Here is a 25,598-nt window from a genome sequence, read left to right on the forward strand (position 1 = left end):
ATATCTTGAGCCAGCGTGCACATTACAATTCAGCAAGACTAGAAAACATCAATCTGAAAAGATCACAAGGAAGACCCATCAGCTCCCTGAATAGACAGGGAGAGATTGAAACCCAAGGCCAGATGGGTAAATGCTAACCAACGAATGAGTATCAGAGGCGAGTGTGCCAGGAAGCCTGGCCTTCAACACACCTGTGACCCTTGTCAGACTGCAGCCCTGACACAAAAACCACCGGCATTAGACTCCTTAGGGCTGGGACATCGGGGCTGCTGATGGGCCTGCAAGTGGTGAGCCCACAGGGGGTAAGATGCAGTGGCCATACATACCCTTCCCGATGGGCTTCTCCTTTCTCCAGCTCCTGAATAACTCCCAGCAGCACTTTGATGGTCTCCTGGCTAGAGCTGATTAAGTTCTCCATCACCTGCAGCTGGGCCTTGAGGTCTACCACCTCTGTGTGAGGCACAATTTGTTGGTGTTCTTCATCCCCTATCCCAGCTGTGGGGCTAGGCTGGTTCTGCAGGGGCTGTTCGCTACATTCTGGGGACAGGTACTGCACCGGGGTTGAGCAGGCCACAGCAGAGCCTGTGGATGCCTGTAGCCCATTGAGGTGGGCGGCTCGCCTCTGCTCCTCATCTGCAGGGCAGAGAGACCACTGGCTGGCAGCAGCAGAGTTTGACAAGCCAGGCTCAGGGGCCCTGGTACTGATGGCAGGCGGATACACAGTGGCGACCTCGGTTTTAAACACCCTTCCGTGGGTGAGTGGAGCCGGCTCCTCTGAGTCCAGGGTGCCCCTGTCAAGCTTAGCTCTCCCCTGCAGCTGGTGGATGGGCTCCTCAGAGGGAGGCCGAGAGTTTTGCAAAACAGCCTCTGGGTAGCCAAGCACATCTGGAGACTTACAGAGCTCTGCACAGTTGACCCCAGAAGGCTGTCCCAGTGCGTTCACGTGCTCATTGGAATGGAAAACCAATGCGGTGGTCTTGTGAATCCTTCCTGCACTGCAAGGCCGAGGCTCCTCCATGGGTCCCGCCTCGCTCTTCTCTTTTGAATCTGCTAGAAACCCATTGTTCTGGCTTTTGAAGGCATCTGCAGCCGGCAGGCCTTTGAGACTGCCTTTCTTGCGGTCCAGCGGGAATGTCTGGTAACACTTGCGAAGATCTGGTGAGGTCTGCACACCGGTGCTCTTGGTGACATTGGGAATGGATCGGCGTGCAGGCACTGTCATATACTTACGATAGGCCACCCTGCAGGACACAGCCTTGGCCTCTCGCTTCTCCCCCAGAGGTCCCGAAGACAGCTGTGTGTCTCTCTGCTCATTCTGGGCCTCACAGATATCCTTAAAACGCACCTGCAGAGCTTTGTTTCGCTTTTTGATCTGCCGGTTAGGGTCGAGGGCATATCTCATCTCCAGGGCCAGGCAGGCGGCGGGCTCCACTTCCCGCTCTGGTGTCGTGAGTATGCATCTGCCAGAGTCCTTGCTGACCATGGTGCCTGCATGCAGAGACAGCAACAGAGGCATCAGTGGGTCAGAAGCACACATGCAAACGAGGCCGAATGGACGTCCAGCCAAATCACAGCTGCTGGCTTCCTAATTATTTTTAAACAGGTGAGGTCGGCCTTTATGTTAAGGAAAATCAGACAGGCGGGGAGTTGCTGGCAGGCACAGCGTGAACTGCTTCTCGATATTAAAGCCTGCTTACTTTTTCCATGTGGGATACACTTGGTTTTCGTTTGATAGTAATGCTTGTTTCCCCATTAGACAAACCTGTGTTACTATATTCATCAAGCAGCCCAACAACTCTGCCGCGTCAGATTTGCAAATTATCTTTTTACATGTGTGTCTCTGCTCCGTAGGCAGATGGTTTACCAAATGCAACTTATTTAGTTTAGGATTTCTACTATTTTTTTTTTAAAGGATGACGTGATTAATCTATTACTGGAATCTAACAGATTTAAAGACTTAATGAATATTCTAGGTCCCTGTATGTCTGAGCAGACAAACAGACATAGAGGGATGCCCTTGTAGGTAGTAACTAGGGTCAGTCAACAAGGACTCTATGGGGAGCCAACCATACTCCTGCACAGGGATATATCTCTGGTGATAAGTCATGGTGGGGAGTGTGGCTTCCAGAAAAGTCAGTCATGAACATTCCGTGGGTTTCCCTGAGTCTACAAAAACAGCAATACCATCTCTCTTCTATGATTTCATGGAGATGGTATTTGGAAATTACTTTGAAAAAATAAATTATTCATTCTAGAATAAAATTTTGTGTTTTGATCACAACCCCGTGGGGGTGGGGGTGGGGGTGGGGGTGGCGGACAACAATGGTATTTGTTCTAGCATTTAAAAGCTGAAAGAAAATAAAATCAGGAGGCTTTTTGTTAATCATGAAGATTCATCTTGGGCTGAGCTATTAAATGCAGCTAAAGAGATGCAGGTGGCCAATGATTCTCTGGGGAATACCAGGAGGGTAAGTGCCTTCCCTTTATTAGATAAGCAGATTCACAGCTGCTTAATGCATACGGAAGAACTTTCTTGGGAGCTGCACTTGAAGCAAGGGGATACAAGGAAACTGGTCCTGGCAGTGCAAACTTCTGACTCCAGCTATGTAGGAAGCTGAGGCAGGAAGATCACAAGTTCAAGGCTCAGTTGGCTACTGAGTGAGTTCAAGAGCAGCCAGGACAGCTTAGGGACCCTTGTTTCAAAATGTGGTAGAATGTTTTCATAATATATATGGGGCCTTCGGTTCAATTCTGGGTCTAACAAAACAAAAGCAAACAGAAGACAGAGCTATGGTGATGCTGTTTGTGAGTAGCTTTTGCCAGACTCCTGACAGTTGAGGATAAAGTTGTCAGCTTGATGGATGTGGGTGTATACGAGAGGTTCAGTTGTTCAAGCCCAAGTGTCCAGGGATGCAAAGACACAGAGATGAGCCAAGGTCAGTAAAAACTGGTTATCCAGCCCAGGGTCAACAGAACTCAAGCTCTGCACTGATGCAGAAGTGCTGTCCCAGTAGCGATGGTGACAGGGGTAGTAGTGTAGGCAAGAGCCTTGACCAGAGACCTGGGGGAGACTCTTGGGATATACCATGGCAGTGGAGATATTTGCAGAGAGGCAAATGCACATGAGGACAGAAGTTGGTGTCACCATTCCTATGGCACAGAAGTATGGTGTGCCACTTGTTCAAGCTTACACAGCAGGTGAGAAAGCCCAGGAAGGCCCTGTCCCACCAAACACTGAGCTCACAGTGTTGCCAACAGATCTACATATCCAACATACAGGTCTAATGCCTCTCCTGTTATTAATCCTTAGCCAGTATTCCAAGCCAATAGGCATCGTGGCTTGCCGAGGGAGAAGAAGAGAGAGAACCCAAGCCCATGACTTAGGGTCATTACATGACCTATTCTGCAGTGGCTTACACCTTGGCTACACTGATCTTTGCCACCTTACAAGAACCCACAGTTGTTTACAGCATGGAAGACTCAGAGGCAAGTCCAATGACCAATTCTTCATAATAATGCTGAAAACTAATGGGTAGTTATATCTGGAGATACCCTAAAGTCATCTCTGCACTCTCTGATTATAGACCAGGGTTACTCTGTGGCTGCTCCAGGGTTCCATCAGGCAGATGACCTGCTAATGGTGGAAGGGAATGCAGAACTCTCAGCAGCCTCAGCCAGCAGCAGTAGTCCTGGCTTCTCCCAAACAGAAGAGAAGCATGTCTTCCTCTGAGTGTGTCAACCAGCCATGTTGCCAAGTGAGTTTCACCACCGTGACAATCCTGCATTAGCCTTTCCAACCATATATTTCCAAGGCAGATGCCACTGGCCCAGAGTTACGTCCTCAGAATCAAGGATTTCAAGTAGGTGCTGGGGATATCTGCAGGCCTCTGGAATCTGAAACTCAGCCTTCGGGACAGTTTTAGAGAGGAGGAATAGGAATAGAATGGACCAGAGACATGATAACATGAATTTCAAAGCTCATATATTGGAGGAGGGGATTATGCCTGGAGGGTGGGGCAGGGAAGCCTCCCAGCACAGATAACCGCTATCTTTCGGAGACGCTTATCCCAATGGGTAAAAGGCACATTCTCAGAAGAAGTTGATGTGGGCAAGAGTATTGGAAACTGGGGACTTAATAAGAAAATTAAATCCCAACCCTCATTGTTTTCTGCGTCTGTTCTTTGGCTTTGTTGCCATCTAGGTGTGTCAGAATGTATTGTGCCATCATTCTGAAGGAGACCTTCAGACTAGGGGAAATTTGAAAGAGAGAGCATTTTTACAAAAAGCAATTTACTAGTAATTTTTCAGCCTTTTCCCTGCCAGTCCTGAAAAATGTGTGTCTGAGTAGGTTTGTCCTGCCTCACTATTCATCATCAGGATTTGCCAGGAACTGAACTGAAATAATTTTCTTACATCACTCCACTGGTTTGCTGAGTGCTAGACCCAACCATCAGACTCATAAAACAAATCAGAGGGATTAATTGCTGGTGGTAAAAGCAAAATAGTAAAAAAAAAACAAAACTCTTCATGCTTTACTGAGTTACTAAGTATGTAAAACACAATTCTCCTATTAGTGAAAACAGTGACAACGAATAAATAAATGGGGCTGGCCCTAGAGCCTTGTGCCTGCTGGGCAGCTTTGAAGATTTTATTTATATTGTCTTTTAAAATTACATGTATATGTACTTGAGTGGAGATACTTAAAAAGGTTATCGGCAATGGGAGCCCCTGGAACAGGAGTGAGAGGACTTTGGGAGTTGCCTGTCATAGAGGCTGATCAAGCTTGGGTCATCTGCAACATGAGTACATACGCTTAACTGCTGAGCCATCTCTCTAGAGTCTAGAGACCATGCATACAATTCTTTGTGCTAACAAATGCCAGCCTGTGCCTGTGCCTTTCCCTCCCATCTTCTCATTTGTCCCTCAGGATACCCTTGCCTGCTGGCAATGCTCCATTGCTAGACTGGGACTATATGAAGGGCACAGCTGGTGGTCTGCACCCTGAGTCCCTTTGAATAACAGTCATGGAAGAAATACCCTGAGCAGAAAAATCTGTCTTTTGGCATAGTAGACTTCAAAAAGTATCAGCTAGGCCAGGCACAGTAGCATGTCCCTGCAACTCCAGAATGCAGGAGCCAGGGGCACGAGGATCACTGCAAGTTTAAGGCCAGCCTAGTCTACATAACAAGTTTTGGGCTATCCATTGATACTTGGTAAGGCCCTTTCTTAATAACAACAGCAACAATAACAATAATAAAGCATCGGGCATCTGAAACATGAATTAGTCACTCTCCTGGTATTCCAATATTCTTTATCAGTTGTGGATCATGGAAGACCTCCAGTAGTCCTGGAACATGCCTGACATTGGTATATAAACTAAGGGTTGCTCTGAAGTTTGAATCGACTGTGACACTTGAATAGTGTTTATAAAATGCCGTCCTGGGGTAAGTTACGCCATAGAGCTAGAGGTTTTGCTCCTTTGGGTGAGTCTCTTATCTGTAGAGCAGTGGAAGTCCATAACGTATATTGGATTTCATGGGGCAATGCTTAGGAAAGTGGCAAGTCATGGTTGGGCTTGCCTAGCTCGGGCAGATCTAGATGCCGGAGAGCTGTATAGAATACAAATGTCTTAATTACTCTCCCAAATTAAGTTTCATAATCAAATATGAGTTGTAAATATATAAACCCTGTAGTTTTAGATTAGCAATGCCCTGTCATCTGTCTCTGTACTGTTTTAAATGAATAGCATAGACTTAAAAAAAAATGTTCAGTTCAATTTGAAGGAGTGAGAAAGGGAAGTTACTAACAGTCTAACAATAGGTAAACAATCAAGTAAATGATGGTGTATGCTCACTCGCTGTGACCATTAAAATAGTAATTATAAGGACGGTTTAATATCTCCACAAAACAGGAGCTAATGTTAAGGGAAAGAAAATGGCCTACCAAGTTTTCCTGGGTAGAAACAAAGCAAAGTGGTCGCTATTGTACCAAAACATTGCCTTTAGGGAGAGTGTCTTTCCCATGTTGATTTGAGGGTGACAGTCAAGAGGGACACAGTTGATTTGAGGGTGACAGTGGAGAGGAGGGGCCCAATGCTGCCACCACACTTTTCCACTTAAGCATCCTATCAGCAGGTTTTTGTAAGTGTAAACCCCCTCTCAGAGAAACCCCCCCGAAAGGATCACGTTGGGGACCAGCAGTCCCCAAAGGCCTTCTTTGATCACGTTGATGGAGAGCTGAATTTTAAAGTTATAATTGTGTGTGTGTGTGTGTGTGTGTGTGTGTGTGTGTGTGTGCGCACGTGCGCTTGTATGTCCAGGTGTATGCTCACCACATAAGTACTTGTATGTACAGACATGCTCACAGGGCTCGGGAGAATTAACAGATCATGCCAGTATTCATTACCACGAAGAAGAAAATTGCCACTGGTTTGAATTTATAATCCAATCGATTTGCCCTGAGCTCTGTGATTAGAGTGTCCAGGAAGTCTGGGGTTTCATCAGCTGATGGGAAAGACTTGCTTCTATTCTGCCACCGCCAAATGTCTCATACTTCCCAGGATTCATATGTGTCCCTGTGGTATGGTATGTGTGCCTTGGTCCTCTGACAGGTGGGACTGTGGGGAAACTACCTGCCTTAGCGTCTTCCATCACTGTGTATAGCCTAAAAGCCAGCAAGCCATCCCACGAGTGTAGAGAGGAACTACAGGACAGCGCTGGCTTCCCAGTGGCTTTCCTGCGGTCGAGGCACCTTGGAGCCAGAGATGCTGGCTGCAGTTCAAGATTAATTGGGTCAACATTTTATTCCATATGCTATGGGAACGCCTGTGCATTAGGCTCCTAGGAGTGGGGGAAAGAGGGAAGAGGATAAGCTGTTCTTGAACATGGATCCTCCCAGTGGGGAAGGGAGGTAGACTAGCTCTCACTCCAGGGACTCCTCTGCAGGGAAAGCTTTAATGTGGAAACCCAGTTTGCAGTCCTGAACCAGTCTTATTCCCCTGAGGCAGAGGTAGCTGTTGAGAGATAGAGATGCTAGACTGTGTCCCAGAACATGGGCTAGTTTAGTGTAACACATGGAGACGCTCTTTTTGCCCAGACAGTCGTTCACTCTTCAGAGGCCGCAGCTTTGACTGAAAAGGGATGACTCTAAGTCCATTCAGATGCCTTTCCAGGGTGGACAGTAAGTGAGGGGGCTGTGTCAGGGACAGCAACCTGGCTTGTGGGAGGAAGGAAATCAGGGAAGACACATACAGCTTCTTTTCTTTTGGTTCTCTCTCCCCTCCTCACTCTGTCTCTCTCTGTGTGTCTCTGTGTGTCTCTGTGTGATGTCTCTGTCCCTCTTTCCTTTCCCCCCTCCCTCCATCCCTCCCCACTTACTAGGCTGGCTTTGAATTTGCTATATGTATTGTTGGGTAACCTTGAATTGCTTCTCTGGTGCTAGGATTTTAGGTATATGTCATTGTGCCTAGTTCATGTGATGCTGGGAATGGTTTCCAGTGTGTTGGGCATACATGCCAGATAAATGCATTCACTACCTCTCTTGCTGAATAGAATATTCAAAGGTAACCTGGGCCATTGTGAACTGATGGCTTTCTTGTTCAACGCTGAGGATAGGGTTTTGTTTTGTTTTTGATAAAGGCAGGCTTTGAGCAGAATAAAGCCTGTCTAAATTGGGACTCTGACCTGTTCTTATCTGTGTCATTGGAATATATAGCTCACTAAGAGAAGCCTTGGAAAAGTCAACACCAACAGTATGAGCCATTGCTGGCATGCTCACACACTGTCCTGTTCACAGTGAGTGGGCAGAAAGGCATGAGTTGTGTGCCTCATCCAGGCATGGACACTTTGCTTTGGTGTGGAGGCTTTGGAGCAGTGGTTTTCAACCTATGGGTCACAACCCCTTTGGGGGGTCAAATGACCTTTCCACAGGGGTCACCTAAGACCATGAGAAAACATGATTCATAACAGAAGCAAAATTAGAGTTATGAAGCAGCAACAAAAATACTTTTATGTTTGGGGCACATCACCACATGAGGAACTGTATTAAAGGGTCACAGCATTAGAGAGATTGAGAACCAGGTTAAAGAACAGTTTAGCTGGGCAGTGGTGGCGCATGCCTTTAATCCCAGCATTTGGGATGCAGAGGCAGGCGGATTTCTGAGTTCGAAACCAGCCTGGTCTACAGAGTGAGTTCCAGGACAGCCAGGGCTACACAGAGAAACCCTGTCTTGGGGAAAAAAACAAAAAACAAACAAACAAAACAAGAGAAAGAAAGAAACAAAGAAAGAAACAAAGAAAGAAAGAAAGAAAGAAAGAAAGAACAGTTTATCCACTTCCCCCTTTCCTTCACTCTTTAGAAGAAGCTCTCTCTTTGCTTAAGTTCTATCAAAAACATTACCTTTGCTTACCCATGATCCAAACCGAATCTGACTTAGTATTAAGGTCAGCAGAATTGTAGGATGTTTGTGAAAAGTCAGCTGGGAACCCTGCCTTCTCCAAATGGGGTGTTATGTTGATCAACAAACAACACCCCACCCCCACCCTGCTCCCACTGCATTTACACCACCAGCTTGGCAATCAATAGTTCCCAAAGAGTTAGGTAGACCAGGTTCTGACTCTGCAACCCAGGTTCAACCAGCTTTGTAAAAGGAACCCATCTTTCTATCTCTGCACCTCCCCCATGGGCATACGTGCCAGTCCCAGCGAAGTCGAGAGGTTGGGTGGTTGTTCAGAATGCTGCTCGTGGGCAAAAGTTTGCTGCTATAGCAGGCGCCCTACTTGCCCTGTGTAGGTTCCAGATAATGAAGAGCTCATCAGATAGCCACCTGGAGCTCCTCAGAGATTGGAGTTTGTAAAAACTGGTGCACCAGGAAAGAGGTAACTTCCCCTTCTTACATCATATTATGGACAGCTTCTTCTCATAAAAATAGATGCACGTGTACTGGGATGGACTTGGAGAGTCCATTGCCTTTAATTGTATTAAATCCAAACTTTTTTGAAGGTGTGTGTGTGTGTGTGCGCACGCGCATGCATGCGAATGAGCAGGCACACACATCATGCCTGTGTTGTCATCTCATGGGCCTGTGTGGAAGGCAGAGGTTGATGTTCGGATGTCTTCTAAGTTTCTCTTCTACCTTACTTTTCCCTAGACAGAGTTTCTCATTGAGTCTGGATTGGCTGGCCAGCAAGACCCAGATCTGCCTGCCTCATCTTAAACAGGGCTCGACTTACAGACATGTACTGCCACACCTAAAATAAACCCCACAGGTGTAGGGGATCAAAACTCAGATCTTCCATGTTGTGCTACACACGCGTGCTTTACCTATCAAACCCTCTTCCCTGTGCACCTTTTAACTGGTTTAACATGTTTTCACTCATGGTTGATTTGAACTCCCAAGCAGAATACAGACTTTTCCTTCCTTTCCTTCAAAGTGCATCTTGCAAGCAAAAGCTTTCCTGCTCCATGTCACTGTCACCCCAGAACAGCACACGGGGACATGCAGGGCAGGACTTCCTTGCAGAAGTAACCATCCCATACAAGAGAAGTCATTTAGAATTGGAGATACAATCTGTCTTTCTGGCAAGTCCACACAGGCCCCTATCTCTTAGCCTCTATAGGATCTCCACCTCTCCACGGCTGTATTCTCCTTGGTTTGGCCAGGGGGTTGAATAGGTCTCGGTTCACAGCAGCGGCAGCTTAGCCAAGAAGAAAGAGCCGTGAGTTCTTCTTATAATCGGCTTCTATTTATAAGCTGATTGCTGGATGCAGAGAAAATGTCCTGCCCCAGGAATGCGTGTGGATGGTCCATTGGCTGTACAGAGCCAGTAGTATGTGTGAGACCTAGTCAGCCTTCATAGTTTTTGTTGGCCAAAGTCTAATGTGGAAAGATACCCTGATTTGAATTCTGAAGGCCTTCTGGCTTGTAGGCTACAAATGATAGGGGGTGCTTTAATCTGGCATAATTCACAATATAAAGCAGGGGAGCCGTCTCCCTTCCTCTGAAGCTGATGGCACAGAAGGGTGACCTCAGAAATTACTCACTGCCCTGGGGATTGTTTTGTCAGTTTAAACAAGACTTAAGGGCTGGGGAGATGGCTCAGCTGGTAAAGTGCTTTCAAGGGCCTGAGTTTGATCCTTACAACAAATGTAAAATCCCAGAAGTGGTGTGTGGGTTTCTAATCCCAGCACTGCAGAAGTGTAGACAAGTGGGCACAGGGACGGCCTATCCTAATAGATGAGCTTCAGGCCAGTTAGAAACCACATCTCAGAAAACAAAGTGGATAGTCCCAAGGATGACCCCTTGCGTTCACATGCACACATTTGGGTGCTTGCTTACACTTGTATGTATAGCTGACCCCAGAAACACACATGTATGTGCATGCTCACACTCACTCACTCATAGATACACTCTCACTCTCTCTCTCTCTCTCTCTCACACACACACACACACAACCACATTTTAAGTGTACACAGTTAATTGCTTGGAATATGCAAAACTGAAGGAATACTCTGACCAGAATGACGGACACTGCAGGTGTGCAAAGGGCAAAGTTTCAGTGTTAAGAATATTAGTGCAAGCTTGGCATGGTGTCACTGGGGAGTCAGAGGCAGGTGGATCTCTTGCAGCCTAGGTTACAAAGAGAAACCCTCTCTCAAACAAACAAACAAACAAGGAAAGTATTGTGTCTGGCAGTGGGAAAGAGAGAGAATAGAGAAACTGAAAGTAGAGAATACTTTTTAGACTGTGTCACCTCAATAGTTGTCATAGTTTTTGTTTTATTATTATTATTATTATTATTATTATTATTATTATTATTAAAACAAATCTCATCTGTCATGAATCCTGGTGTTACTTGCTCTTCTATTCTATACAGGCTTGTTGAATCTTCATTTCCTTTCTTGACCAGCAATGACCTTTAACGTCATCTTTTTTATTCATATTAAAAACCCAGCGGCTACTTTACACCCTGAGACTGTAGACATCCCTCTCACATTCTGTCTTCCACATTGAAGGTATATCCCTTGTGCGCATCAGCCTTCTCAGTGCCTCCGCCACACTGCGAAGGCCCTGTGGTGCTTCTTGTCAGGTGGTGAGTGTGGTCCATCTTCAACCTAGAAACCCAACTGCCATGCTTGCCTCAGCTGAACTTAGACTAAGGCAACTGGTCTTCAAGGCAGCCTCTGGACCTAGCACGCAGGGGTTCAAAGCCCCCCCTCCTACTGGGATTGCTGTACCATCTTCCAGCAATCTGTGCTGCTAACAGTATGATCACTTCAACTCCATGCTGCCTATTGAAAAATTGCCACCCACTAATATCTATGTTTCTTTGCTATTGCTTCTCCAGTTGACTTCCTTTCCATACTATTCCCCTCCTCATCTTAGTCTTTGAGCCTTCCCCAAAGCCTACCTTCCGTTTCTACTTCCCATCTCTGTCCTTGGAGGCTCTAAGCAAAGTCCAGTCGAGCAGCAAGTCTTGTTTTCTTTAAAGCCGTCTTTACTCTTTCCTACCCTGTTCCTCTTCCATCTTGTCAAGAATCCCCAACACTGAAATTCACACATTCCTACACCATCCTGCGAACACACTGTGGTCATCCCTCCTGTGCAACTTTCCTTCCCTTAGCTCACTTTCCAGGGCTGTAACTCAGCCACCACTCAAGGTTCCTGGCTCTTAGATGGCATAGACCTCGTCTTGCTTTTGGCAGTTTCAGGTATCTGCATGTCCAAGGTAAGCAGGTACCCTGCTGTGTGCTTCTTGGTACTTGTGAAACAATGAGACATAATCCTCAGTGATGTGTCATCCTGGAGTTACAAGGGACCAGTTGCTGAGAGAGTCCCTTGTAACTCCAGGATTGTGGGCAATTGCACTTGAAAGCATGCAGGAGGCAGCCTAATGTGCTTTCTCCTAAGCCTAAGTTTTTGGGCAAAGCCCCAGTAAAGGATGTGTGATATCCCTGCCCTGTGCCCTGCCATCCTTCAATACTTGCTGACTGATTTGAATATACATATACGTCATCTCTGGAGCAGTGGCCCTTTCCATGATCTGGTCAAGGAGCTGTAGGATGAGTGTGCAATATGAGTGATTTCCAAGGATTCTGTCTGCATTCCCAGGGGAATCTTGGCTGTATAATAAAGCTCGGGCAGGAATAAGAGAAAGAACACGTTTTCATTAAGTTTGAAGAAACCACTACCTGGAGTTATGCAACATCCCTCCGCCCCCACTGATGCAAGAGAAAGTGATGGCATGTATGCTCACAAGAATAAGGAGATGACCTACTAATGGGGCAAGTTTTGTGTTTAATTGTGATGCATAATGGGGACTTGATGACATATTCCTTGCAGACATTTGACTTGCTAACAGTATATTCCCCCCCCCCCCCCCCGCCATGATATCTGTGATGTAGTAGTTGCCAAATAAATTATAATTTTAATTCACACATTTCAATGGCTCCAACTCATATACAAATTTAAGAGCATAGCATCTTTCATAATCCTGGGCTTTAACCAGCTATAGAGGAGATACTGCTGGCCTTTGAGGGGCAAACAACATTGTAGGGTCCAAATCACAACAGTGGACCTTAGTGCCCAGAGGCACATCAAGGACTGGATAAAATCACATTCATTTTTCATACCCTGGAAATGACCCGTGGATATACGTTTTTACTCACTAAGTACCATGGTTCCTTAGGACTATATAATTTCCCTCTTCTTTTATATACTAAGATGAATATGGGGATGGCAGACCTAAAAAGGACAAAGAGTAAGGAGTGGAAAGACACACTGGTGGACAGAGACAGGGACATACTGACAGGAAGGAACACTCAGTAATGATGGGCAGTTGAACTACGATATATCTTGGTTGCTTTGCACTTGAGGGAGATATAGAGAGCTTGGGTAGCCTTGAGCCCCACTGTCAGGTTTTTGGCAGCTTGATTAGAGTTGTACCAACCCTTTGCCCACCCAGAATAGAACTTGACACTTTATTCTGGGGCAGAACAGAGGCCAGGCAGGCAACTGGGATATACAGCTCTTCACATACAGACATCTGAAGTGTCAGTCTAGTGGGCAGACCAAGGTGATAGTCCTGAGTTTGCCTCCATTTCAGACCTCCATGGTATTTTTTATAAAGATCATGGCAAGAAGAGAGAGAACAACAGAGTAAATGGTTGAGTGGTCCCTGAGCACAAGGCAGCGAGTGAGCAGGACTGATGGTGACAGGAGTCTGTGAGGTCTCCTTGCAGACGAAGGGATACAGTAGAAATAGAGATCTCACTCAGTCCTTCGGGGACCCTTTCCCTGTTGCCTTTCTTGAAACTTTGGAAGAGACCTGAGTATTGATGAAATGTGTATCTGTGTGTGTCTATGTGTGTCTGTGTGTGTCTGTGTGTTTAAAGCAAGTTGTCTGGCTTGGCAGGAGAGGAAAAGATGATGAAGGTTGTCCTACTGCAGAAGGAAAAAAGCGTGCCTTTTCCTTGAGGGCTGAAGCCTGGGCTTGCAAGCTCTCAGCAATGGCACACTGTGGGTTAGGAGGTAAGGAAAAAAAAATGAGACCATATATTCAGTTCCCACCTAACCTGGTACATCAGTGTATAGAGGGTGGAGACTTGGAGGGATTATGTATTTTTAAACTCTTCTGACCATTATATATAGGTTGGATTTTGTTTTGCTTTTTGTTTTTTGAGGCAAGATCTCATTATAGCTTTGGCTTTCCTGGAATTTGCTTTGATTAACCCGGCTAGTCTTGAACTCACAGAGATCCACTTGCCTGAAAATTCTCAGTGCACCACCATTCTTGGCTTCCTCAGATCATTCTGATAGTGCAGTTATGAAGGTACACCGCTAGCTTGTGCCTTCTGTTATTTTTCTTCCCTAATGCCTTGATTTCTTCTACTTCACTTTTTATTTTAATTTATTATTAATGTGTGTGTCTGTGTTAGCACTGGATCACACCTCATGAGGCGTCAACCCTGCTGAGGAAGCCTGGGTCACATTTGCACAGATGTCATTACTTTGCCTAACCTTGGATAAATTTGCCACATCAGTGATTCTGATAGACACAGTAAGTGGAGATGCACTCAGAGGCGAGCTAATGGACTACCTGTGAAGGGGCACACAAATGCCAGAACTAAAATGAGTTAAATGAAGGCACAAATTATTTTAGTGAAGTCATTGAACCAACAACCACTATTCAAACAGCCACATACGACAACTGGCTGGGAGAACTCACAACACCATGCTCCTAAATGGTCTCGCAAAGTGAATGGAAGCAAGGGCTTAAATAAGAAGTTAGTAGCCTTGAAGTTCCCAACTCTCCATGCTTCCACCTGCAACATGCCAGCAACTCTCTGGGTCACTAAATCCTGGATGTGGGGTTCTAGCTCTGGGCCTCTCCAGTTCATCTTCAGAGGAATGTAGCCGTTTGTGTTGAGTGGTTTCAAGGCAGAAGATAGGGGAGAGAGGAAGGGACCTGTATGGACCACCTTCTACAGACTTTTAAAACCACAGTGATAAATCCATGGGTCTGACACAGAGAACGAGGACGTTGGTGTCACAATGTCAAACTGAGATGCGAGGTTCCAGGTATGAAGGCAGACACTGGGTGTCTCAGCCTGGCCTGGTGAACTCTCCAAGCTGGTAGAACTCTAACAAAAATTCCCTTGGGTTAGGAATGTCAGCTCTTGGGTGTGGGAGCTTTCATGGACATAAAGGCAGGGAGTGTTGTGCTCTCTCTTCCCCTGGTTTGTTTCTCAAGGTTAGTCAGTTCAAAGGCATTCTTCCTTTAAAAACTCAGTCTCTACCCAAGTGAATTTCTTAACAAAGAAGATCCGGGTTGTGAGCTGGGCAGAGGAAACCCAGCCCCTTGGCTCCTCTATTTCTTTCTTTTCTAAATAAGGCATGATTAGACTTAAGGACAATTGTCTTTCCTTTTATCACCTTTTATCATGATGTTTCCGTCCTCCTTCTCTTAGGGGGGTAAAAAAAAGGCAAGAAGAGTTGCTTCCAGCCAGGATTCCCTGGATTTCCAGCAAAGTTACTGACTAGGTTTACAGTTAATGGCCTTATTAAATATTCATAGAGCACCTGTTACTTGGTAGTACAGTGTTTCTTCCTTTAAGGATCTCTTTGAGTTGTGAGTCACCAGGTCCATCCCTCCTTTCTTCCCTCTTTGAAAGCATTCTTGATGCTTTAGGTTAGAAGTGACTTAAAACAAACAAACAAACAAACATCCCTCCTCTCCCTTTCAAGTAGTATTTCCAGCTGAATACTCAGACTCTTATTCCAGGTGATCATCATGGTTTCCCCCTGCTGTCTCCCTGTTCATTAGAACCACACCACCCCCACCCCGACCCACACCCCAGGCTGAATGTTAATCTGTCCTCTACCGGGTGCCATGTTGCATGGATTCTACTGTTGATGATTTTTGTCATGGCTGCCTGCCTCTGGATCCAGCCTCAGTACTACCAGCCACCATTTGCCCTAGTCAATTCTCACCTATCATACCTTCTCAGTTGGGCTCTGGTTCCTTCTCTCTGGCTTCTGTCTGGATATCAACACTTCATCTTCTCATAACATATATTCTTGTTACAGGCGTCCCATGAGGCCCACCTTGGCCTTCTGGCTCTTTCTCAAAGTGGCTTCAACCTGTGATTCTGAAACCCAAAGCTTTCCCAAATACCACTTCTCATTCTTGCCTGTCATTCTTGGTGTCTTTTCCATTCCCTGCAACACCACTTGGCTCGAGCCCTGGGTATGTACATGTTGGACCCAGCATCCTCTCACACCCTGACCCTTGAAGTCAGCCAAGGTGTCACTCACTCACGTTGCAGCCTCCCACCCTGATTCTCTTGTTTGCCACGTCTTAGTCACCTCTTCTCTTTCTGCTGGACCCAATTTCCTTGTACACCTTTGCTTCGGTCTTGTAAATCTCCTCCTCCTTGGTCCTGTCTGCCATCTGCTTATCTGTCTACCTTGCCTATGTCCACCTCTTTCTAAGAGCCTGGTCTTTATAGTTCCAGTCAGTTTCCAAAATTTCTAAAATCACTGGAAAAATAAGCAAGCAGATCCTAGGAAGCAAGCTGCCGATTCTACGAGCTGTCTAGAATCTAACTGCTGCAAACAGGTGAAAGAGATTTTCAAAAGGGACAGCTGAACATTGTAGAATACTCCCCAAGAACAATGTAGAAGCTATCCATGTCACTTGGTGACGTAGACTAGAAACACAAAGTTGGCAATGGGTCTGCTGTTCCTCAAAGACTTTCCTCTGCCTAGCAACTGACAGACAGACCTCAGCATCAGCCTGCCCTGTTGCTTCTATGGGTTCCTGAAGTGGAGAGAAATCAACCTTCATTTGCAAAGCTGTTTGTGATGTGGTCAGCATTCGGCAGCTCCCCCCACCCCCTTAGTCTGAAGTTTGCTGCTTTTCATTTTTGATAATCCTATCCTAGATTATCAAAGCTCGAACTGGAATTTTCCATAGTAATTCCAATGTAAACTTTAAGGAGCCTTCTGACATACTGTTAATATCGCTGTCTCTTGTTTCTTCAATGGTTAAAACAGTGGAACTTCTCTAACTGTCCATTCTGCATGGATGTGCTTCTCTCTCCTCATTTCTCTCTCCGGCTTCCTAATCCCAGGGTGACGTGGCCACCGGACAGATCTATGAGTATGCAGTGCGTTAAACTATTAGCTCCATACTCTGCAAAAGCAATATCCAAATGATTACTGCAGAGAGAATCCTCCCCACATCCCTGTGAAGCCGCATTATCTCCAAGAGATTTACAGAGTGATTTAGAAACACAACTCTTTCTTTGTCTCCTAATTCTACTTTCTCTATATTCAAGTTCATTTTGTCTCCCATGCCTGGCTTGAACTGAGTCTCCAATTCATACTGAATATCCCAATGACTTAGGATCCAGGTTGAGGTCCACAAGGAGATGACTCTGAAGTTCTGCTGTTTCTTTCTTTTTTGTTCCCCCCCCCCCCCCCCCCCGGGGAACAGGGTTTCTCTGTGTAGTCCCGGCTGTCCTGGAACTCACTCTGTAGACCAGGCTGCCCTTGAACTCAGAAATTCGCCTGCCTCTGCCTCCCAAGTGCTAGGATTAAAGGCGTGCGGCAGTTCTGCTGTTTCTTAACCTGAGGCCAGGATCTTGGTTGTCTGGACACACCTCCCTGTCTTCTGCCTTCAGGGACTGAAACAGTTACCTCCCCAGACATGGTTGAGAGGGTCAAACCTAAACCCTCTATGCCTTAGTATGCAACATCATCCAGACAACTTGTTTGTGTGAATTTGCCAGAGCCATCCAAATCTGTAGCTCACACAAATCTGTATTCTGTCCTCAAGGTATAAGATAAACTCCTTAAGTGAATTGATTAAAGGTCGTGATATTTTACAGTATTTACATAAAGATAGATTAATTTAAGTTTGGATAAGGGCTTCTCCAGACATCTTGGAAGTTCATGGAGATAGGTGTGTTGTCATGTCATACCAATCATATTAAATTTTGCTTTGAAATATTGAAGCCACTCCATAATGCCATGAAATATTAAAATCAAATATGAAGGTTCCACATCATAAATTATGTCAGCTAATTTTGGGCTGGAGAACTCAGATCTCTGGAGTTACAAAGGGTCCAGGGGTGATGAACGCAGCTGTCACGTTTCCGAAGGAGCTGTGGAAAACAGTCCTTCTTGTGTCCAGGAGTCCTCGTGGCCTTTTATCCCCTGGAGGACGTGAGCCACCTCCATTCTGTATAATTGGTGCGGTGCCCCAGCTGATCTGTTAACAGCCTCTCTGCTACACATCTGCTTAGGTATCCGGTGGGTTGGGCCAGAGTGTTAGCATTAAGGCCCTTAGCAACTCCATTCCTGCCCTTCTACAGCAAGGCCTGCCCTGAGAACTGCTTCACAGCGCTATGCCTCCAATCATTTCTCAACCTTATTGCCTGAGAAGTAGCCTGGCCAACGCAAGGACTCTGCTTCTACAAGGGAGCTCAGTAGCTGTCTCTCTCAGTGAGGCGGCCATGCAGTGGAGCAAACCGGAGGATACAAATATCTAGCAATGTGGATAAGTACCTAGTCTCTCACAGGATAGCCTGGTATCTGTATTTTCTGTGAACTCACTCCACTGTGTACGGTTTCTCCTTGGAGATGCATGCCTGTCTTGCACAGGCCTTTCTTTTATTTATGTAGCTCTTAAATTTTTATCTCCAAAGGGAAAGACAAAAGTCAAAAAATGCCTCTTCCTGGGGCAAAATAACTGTGACAGCATAGAAGCTCTCTGTGGTAAACTGAGGTAGCAGGATGACTGGATCTTCAGTGAGCCTCCTGAAGGCTCACTTGGAGCTTTTTGGTGCTTGCCTTATTAGCCTGCTTCTTAACCACTAGTTATGTTTCTCAGTGGAATAATGGACCTGATTTATGTCAAAACCCCAATGTCTTAATCACGATAATAAAACAGAAAGTCACAGCAACTATTGTCACCTTAAGACCTGCTTCGCTTCTCAAGGACATCCTGTCTTTAAAGAGAGGTCTTTGCTTCAGATTAATAAAAAAATAAATTGAATCAGCACCTTTTAAAGGAAAAGAGGAATTTAATGAAGAAAACAGAACTCCATTGCTCCCATAATTGATGCCAAATCCTGCTATGCTAGGCTAGGCTTCTTCCCTACCAAATTCAAATCTGATAAACCCATCCTGGAACGCAGTACCCTCTCACGTAGAGAGTAAACACGGACAGTAAATTAATATCTGGAAAGGTATGCAGATGGCAAGACTTCCTTTTTTTCCCCCCTCTTTGAGCTGTTTTGTGCACGTTTGCTAATCATGCTTGCAAAAAATTGCAAAGATAAATATGAACTTTGAAAAGTAGCATTCAACAGGATGTGAGTGTAAGAAATAGCACACCATGAATAGTAAAACCCAGCATGTTCCGCCTCTGCGGAGTGCAATGATTACGGTCTGTTCAGCCTTTACCGTCAGCTTCATAAAGGCAGTAGCCTTCTTATTTATGAACTACTCATGGGGGGCGATCCAGCTTTTATGATCTGAATGGTATTTTTTAATCAGGTCCCTAGCTCTGTAACCTTGATCAAGCCCTGATCGGGCTGTGAAAAAGTACCCCCCGCAAGTCATTTTCTAAGAGAAAGACTTCAAGCTACTGACCTCAACCCTGTGCTAGCCCTTGACTTGGTGCTCTGAAATGATCTCATGGGTTCTTAGCCAAGGCAGGGCTTGCCCAAAGTTCCTTCCCACTCTTGCCAGTTTCACCTCGGGATGCTTCGGCAGAATTTCAGCACCCAAGCAGACAAGGTCAAATTAAACTGCTTCTCCTGCTGCCTCTAGCTCATGAGTCCAACAGGGCAGCCAGTCCCCCAGCCCCAGGCCTGCATGCACCAAGAGAGGGGAAGGGACCTGAGCCCTGATCTGCAGAGAGTAGAAGGCACCCATTTTTCTTCCTTATTTACTCCAGGGGTGCCTCTCCTCCCCCACTCTGGCATCCCTTTATCACTGGCTCCATCTCCTTGTGGCATATTTTCAGGGTAGTAGAATGTTGAGGTCACAGGGAGAGGCTCCTTTTCTTTTTCAAGCAGCAGAGACGCCAGCCTGGAACCCTGAGCATGAACAAGCAAGATGCCGAGTCTTGTTCTTGACTTTGGGCTCTAGTCTCTGCCCCTGCTTGGGGCTGGCCCCTGTTCGTTCCTCTTTCCTGCCCTCACTAGCTCCCTAGGATCCGCAGCATCGGTTGGTTTCCCACGATTGTGCAGGTCAGGCATGTGCACTCGGAAGCTCAGCGGGGTGCAGACCCCAGCTCAGAGAAGGTGCCTATACCCGTAACCAAGAGAAGAGACCAACATTTCACGTGGGCATTTTTTGCCTTCTCTCCTGCTTCGGTCTTTGCTCAACAGCAGGCGGCAGGGCCCCTCTGCTCAGACTTATTCCCCCCATCTCCCTGAAGTTAATCAGCTGTACTGTACTTGGCAGTTCGCTTTAGTTTGGATAATACTTTCAAAACCTCGAACGTTCCAGGGAGATGGTCGTCCCCAGAGCCCCCAACCCCCTCCCGCCCAGTTCTGCCTGGCCAAGGATGTCCTGTGCTCACAAGGCTGTGGCGTTTGTCTAGAATAGACATCATATTCCCGCTCCTCCAAGACTGTAGCCAAAGTTGCCAGATGCCCCTGGGCGACTAGGTCCTGCCAGATGCAGTTGCGTAACCTCGCCCCCCACCTTCGCCGCTGCCCGCCACCGGGTCTACACTGGGCTACACCCGCCGTCCCGGACCTAGGCGAAGCCAGTTTAGGGGCTATTGCGTGCGCAAGAGCCAGGGTCTGCGCCCATCTGCCAGCGGTCAAGTACAGAGGGCTTGGGGTGCAGGAGGAGGGCATGCTGGGCTCTGCTTACCTTTGGCTGCTTACTGATAAGTGGAGGTCGGTGCAGCGCCTGGCTCGGGCATGTCTTGCCGCGGACCCTGGCAAGCCTGGCGCGGCACGGAGCACTCGGGGCAGAGCATCCACGGCAAGGATCTCCGGGCTCGCGCTGAAGGAGGCTCGGCTCCGGAGACTTGGCCAGCTGCGTGCCCGCCGCCCGCCCCCTCCACTGCCACGGGCCCGGCCCGCCCGGCCCGGCCGGCCCCCGCGCCGCAGCTCGAGTCCCTTCGGCTCCTGCTCAGCGACGCGCACGGGGAGGCAGTGGTTCGGCCGGCTCCGGGGACGCCCGCGCGCTCGCCCGATCGCGGCGCGGCGGAGCCAGCCACAGCCACCCGGCTCCGTGCTCCTCAGATGTCCTCATTTACTGCAATTGTCTTCGGCGAGATCCGGGAGCCGGGGCCGGGAGGAGGGGGCGGAGACGGGGAGGGAGCGGGAGGGGAGTCCTGGCCGAGGCACCAGGTCCCGGCTACTCTATGCAGCCGAGCGGCCAGAGGACTGAAGAGAGGGCACCGGGAGCTGCGCGCCAGTCGCCTGTGCGCTCGCCTGCCACCGAGGCGGGCGGAGCCCCGGGGCCCGTGGGGCGGGGGTGGGGCGGGGGCGGGCCAGGCCGCGTGCGTGGGGCGGGGGCCGGGCGCGTGAAGGAGCCCCTCCAGCCAGAGACGGATCGCGGGCAAGAGGAGGAGGAGGAGAAGGAGGAGGTGCTGGAAGCAGCCGCTGGCTGCTGCCTGTGCGCGGAGCTCCTCAGCCACATTCCTAGGGTTTCTGAGCTGCAGGCGGCGCTGCGGGGCCCCTGGAACTTGTTGAGTCTACCTAGGAGCCACCTCAGGCAGGCACGGGGACCCTATTGATTTCTTCTTCAGGAGTGGGGCTGTCTATAGGAAACCCTGCTTGATGGCTTTCTGTGGTGTCAACCAGCCTACCCCTGCTGGGTAGTTAATACCCTAGATGGGAGTGGACATCTGGGCAAGGCGCCCGCCCCCTCACCTGCAGATGTGTCTTTGGAGAGACTAGGGATGAAGGTTTCTCTTGCATTTTTTTACGTTTGTAACCAACCAGGAGTCTGTCCCTCAAATAAGGATTTGAAACGCAGACCTGTTTATTGGCCTAGGGACAAAGTAGAGAGTGTCTGCCTGCCTATCAGCTCTGTTGCATCCTGATAATTTGTGGACATGTCAGAGCAGGCATCTCCACTGTTCCTCATCTGGACCTCCTAGTCCCTCTGCCCCTCACCCCCCTAGAGAGGCAGTGGGAGATTGTGTTTGTTTTGATCAGAGTTAAATAAACTCGGAAAAGAGATTTCTTTAGCATGAACAGAGGACAATTCCCAGCATATACCCCAAACTCCACCAGAGTCTTGTGAGCTCTCTGATGCAGGTTCAGGGTCTTCCCCGATGCCTAGCAGGGCTGAGGAGCAGACACTGGGACTAAGTATTCTTGCATACAGGTCTCCCAGCCCTACCTGAGACATACTGGAAAGTAGCCCCCACCGATAACATGGTGGTAAGCTTTGGCCAATGAACTGGGATTCAGATGGGAAATGCTCTTAATCACCCACCCCTACAAGCACACCTTTCAGACAGAAGACAGGCTCTGGTTTGTTTCTATGTATCCTTTTATCCCTGTATCCCATCTTAGTATTCCAGGCCACTCCATTGCTCTATCCTCATACAGTGGGCTGATAGAGCCCAGCTCTCTGTTTTATATATACTTTCAGCTCTTTCAAAGGGCTTTCTGTAAGATACTGCATTGTCTATGTAGGATGATGTGTCCACACGTTTCAGGAGGAGGTCATTCTAAAATATCTTCCCTTTGCATGGAGAGAGCACCAAGCCTGAGGAACCCAGACTCTGTCCCTCCCACTCTTTAAAATGCCCCTTAGGACCCAGATTCTCCCAATTCTGATTGCCAGCCCATTTATGTCTTTAGGCCTGGAGGCGGCTGGGATCTGGCTGGGGAAAGGGCCTGTGTGCCGGCTGCTTTTATGTCAACTTGATTCAAATTGGAGTTATCTGAGAGGAAGGAACCTCAATTGAGAAAATGCACCCATAAGACCCAGCTGAAAGGCATTTTCTTAATTAGCAATTGATGGGGGAGGGCCCAGCCCATCGTGGGTGCTGCCATCCCTGGGCTGGCGGTCCTGGGTTCTGTAAGAAAGTAGGTTGAGTAAGCCATGAGGAGCAAGCCAGTAAGGAGGACCCTGCATGGTCTCTGTATTAGCTCCTGCCTCCAGGCTCCTGCCCTGCTTAGGTTCCTGCCCTCACTGCTTTGAATGATGAAGAGTGATTTGGAACTATGATTGAATTAAACCCTTTACTCTTCAAGTTGCCTTTGCTCATGGCACTTCGTCACAGCAACAGTAACTCTGACTAGGACAGTCTGCAAGGGTGAATAGACTCTGCTACCCAGCTAGAAGCCAGAGGGCTGTGTAGGATGGGACTGTGTAACAGCAGATGGCAAGACTTCCTGCCTGACATGCCTCCCGCTGCCCCCTTCCCCAGGTGTGCTCTTACATCTTTGGGAATTCTGTCCAGAAAACTTTCTGTAAATCTTACCTTATTGTAAATCCATAAGATTAGAAACCCCTTTTCCTATTTCTTAAGTATGTCACTGCACATCTGCCAGGCAATGTGGGAGTGGCACCATTGAGAATAGAAGGTTTGGCTTTGGGATCCATGAGTAAAATCAGATAGACAGAAAAGTGTGCAGAGGAGGCCAGAGCTCAGCCACAAGCGGCGCTGTGAGCTGGTTAGGTGTCTCTAGAGACAGTGTCAGTGATGATCCCCGCAATGGCTACCTAGAGGAGGCAATGATGGCATGCTATGGCCGGCAGGTTGGAAGATGTTCTAGCTGAGCCGTGGTTGCTCTGAGTTCTCCAGCTGCCCAGTAACTTCAGCTGTTGCTAGGTCTATTGTTATCCTGCTTTGGATTTAAGATGCCTCTGTACAGGCTCACTTGGGCCCCATCTGATGATGATGCTTGAAGAAGTTGTGGGAGCTTTGGAAAGTGGAGCTTATCTGGAGGAAGTAGGTTGCAGGGGTCAGGGTATCAGGTTAGTCCTTGAGGGTTCTAGTTGGATCCCACATCCCATTCCCTACCAGAGGTTCGAGAAGTCCCAGCTGAGTACATCTACTGTCATGTCGCTCCTACCTTCCCTACCTTGATGAACTAATACCTCTAGGCCACACCCCAACAATCCTTCCTCTTTAAGTTGCTTAAAGAAGTCTCATGAATTCTGTTGCAGTAATAAGCGAGCCATTGGTGTACCTCCTGCTATTGTAAAATGTATGACTGCATTTACCTACTGCATCACTAAGTCTGCCATCACAAATTGAGATATTGCTGAGAGTGTGTGTCATTTGACTAGGGAGGACTGTTCCATGAGCATCAGCGTGCTCAGAACCGTCAAGCAAGCCTTGTGTTCGGGGCTGTGTGGGGGGAGGAGTTGTGGCCTTCTTGCTGCCCACAGATGCTCTTTGCATCATAGTTTCTGTGTGGACAGAACAGATGTATATATTAAGGGTTTATAATGAGTCCTTATGTTCAGCTTCCCCAGAAAAAAAGAAAGTAGACTCATTTTAGGAATCAATTAGGTATAAATTGGTTTCTTAGGTTTTGCTTCAGAATTTTGCCACAAAAGGTAGTCTTGCAAAGGAGAAAATAGCCATTTTAAAAAGAGATTTCCCACAGGCAGAGGCAGCCAGAGAATAAAACTACACAGCAATTCCTGCTGCCTAACCCACACAGAGTCTGCTCCTTTGACTTCCTGGAAGTCCTGAAATTCTAAACCAGTGAATTGGTCAGATGTCGCTGGGTCATTAGGGTACTAGGCTAGCAACGCACAGACCTGGGTTCCCTCCTCAGCCTGCAGAAGGCAGACCTTGTGGTGTATGCATGCAAACTCAGTCCTTGAGTGGTCAATACAGAAGGATGATAAATTCAAGGTCATCCTTGGCTATATAGCAAGTTGGAAGCAAACCTGGACTACCAAAGACCCTGTCTCAAAACCAAAACAAAACCAGTAGTATGATAAACTGCAGTGTGTGTGTGTCTGTGTTCCAGAATGTTCTGAGCAGTTTTAATTCCAAACTGAAAGTAACCTAAGTATCCTAAGAAGCAAATAGGTAAGAATTTCTTGGTCTTATCAAAGTGTGGAGGATTATCTAGAAACAACCACCAACAAATTATTACCTTCTGAGGCCAGAAGACTTTTGGGAACATCATGCAGAACGAGAGTGTATGTCACCAATTTGCTGGAGAGATGCTCAGTGGTTAAGAGCACTGACTGCTCTTAACAAAGGACCAGGCTTTGATTCCCAGCTCTCTCAAGTCTCACATTGTCTGTAACTCCAATCCCAGAGAAGCTGACGCCCTCTTCTGGCCTCCGAGGGCACTGCATACATTCAATGTACAAGACATATATGCAGTCATACACTTCACATACATACATACATACAAAGAGAGCATGTATCACTGGATTCATTCACGGGGATGTTTGTGGTGTTTGGTATGACGCTGGTGGCTACTGTTGGATGTTAATTACACAGAGCCTGCGGATGTCCTTGTACATCCATTAGAACTAGGTGTCCTGTCACCTCCTTGCATTTTGTCTGTCTATATTGTCACTGCGTCCTCACCATGCCTTATAATACGTCTCTGTAAATGAAGGGGCTTATTGACAGTGATATGAGCTTTCATCGCTGAAGCCCAAACCCAAGGGAAAGAGCAAAGAAGGGCTCCGCAGCCTCTCTGCTCATGTAGCCATGGGTGAGAACGTTCTCAAGGAAGCTGCTGCAGAAACCTGGCCCTCCTGACTCTCAGATGCCCCTGTGACACAGCGCACTTGGGGATGATTTCCCACCTCCTACTTTAATGCTCTCAAGTGACTCAAGGTGGGACTGTCTATGGTGAGTGGTTTCCCTCCTCCAGCTCAGAGGCCGCAGCTGCAGCCATGGTCGACCCATAGTGCAGGAGAGGGAGCTTGCATTGATGAGCCCCTGTTGGGTGGGAGCAGTGCAGATGCAAAGCTCTGCTTTCTCTTCAAGAACAAGACCGACACAATGCTCAAAATGCATGGCCACCAGTCCTCCCCTTAGCCCAGGAGACCCGTGAGGCACCCTCTTCAGACATTCCATTTGTCACCTACCTTCTGCCTCCTGGACCTGTATCTCCTTGCATCT

At 47.5% G+C, this 25,598-nt stretch overlaps 2 protein-coding genes across 4 annotated transcripts in view; one reads left to right on the forward strand and one right to left on the reverse strand.

The window, feature by feature from the left end:
- The window catches only part of Insyn2a (inhibitory synaptic factor 2A), a 56,523-nt gene extending 35,409 nt beyond the window's left edge, over positions 1 to 21,114 (reverse strand). For 2 of the 3 annotated variants that reach the window (XM_006508103.4, XM_017322443.2), the window contains exon 1: positions 327 to 10,769. In XM_006508103.4, the coding sequence (XP_006508166.1) occupies positions 327 to 1,537 (1,211 nt within the window). In that variant the 5' untranslated portion in view covers positions 1,538 to 10,769. Of the gene's footprint in view, positions 1 to 326; positions 10,770 to 20,395 lie in introns of those variants that run through there. The other variant, NM_001143802.1, reaches the window with a different exon arrangement.
- The window catches only part of Dock1 (dedicator of cytokinesis 1), a 502,961-nt gene that overhangs the window by 246,630 nt on the left and 230,733 nt on the right, over positions 1 to 25,598 (forward strand). The gene's annotated exons all lie outside the window — the stretch shown is intronic.

The sequence above is a fragment of the Mus musculus genome, chromosome 7 (assembly GCF_000001635.26).
Source record: "Mus musculus strain C57BL/6J chromosome 7, GRCm38.p6 C57BL/6J".
Taxonomy (NCBI): Eukaryota; Metazoa; Chordata; class Mammalia; order Rodentia; family Muridae; genus Mus; species Mus musculus.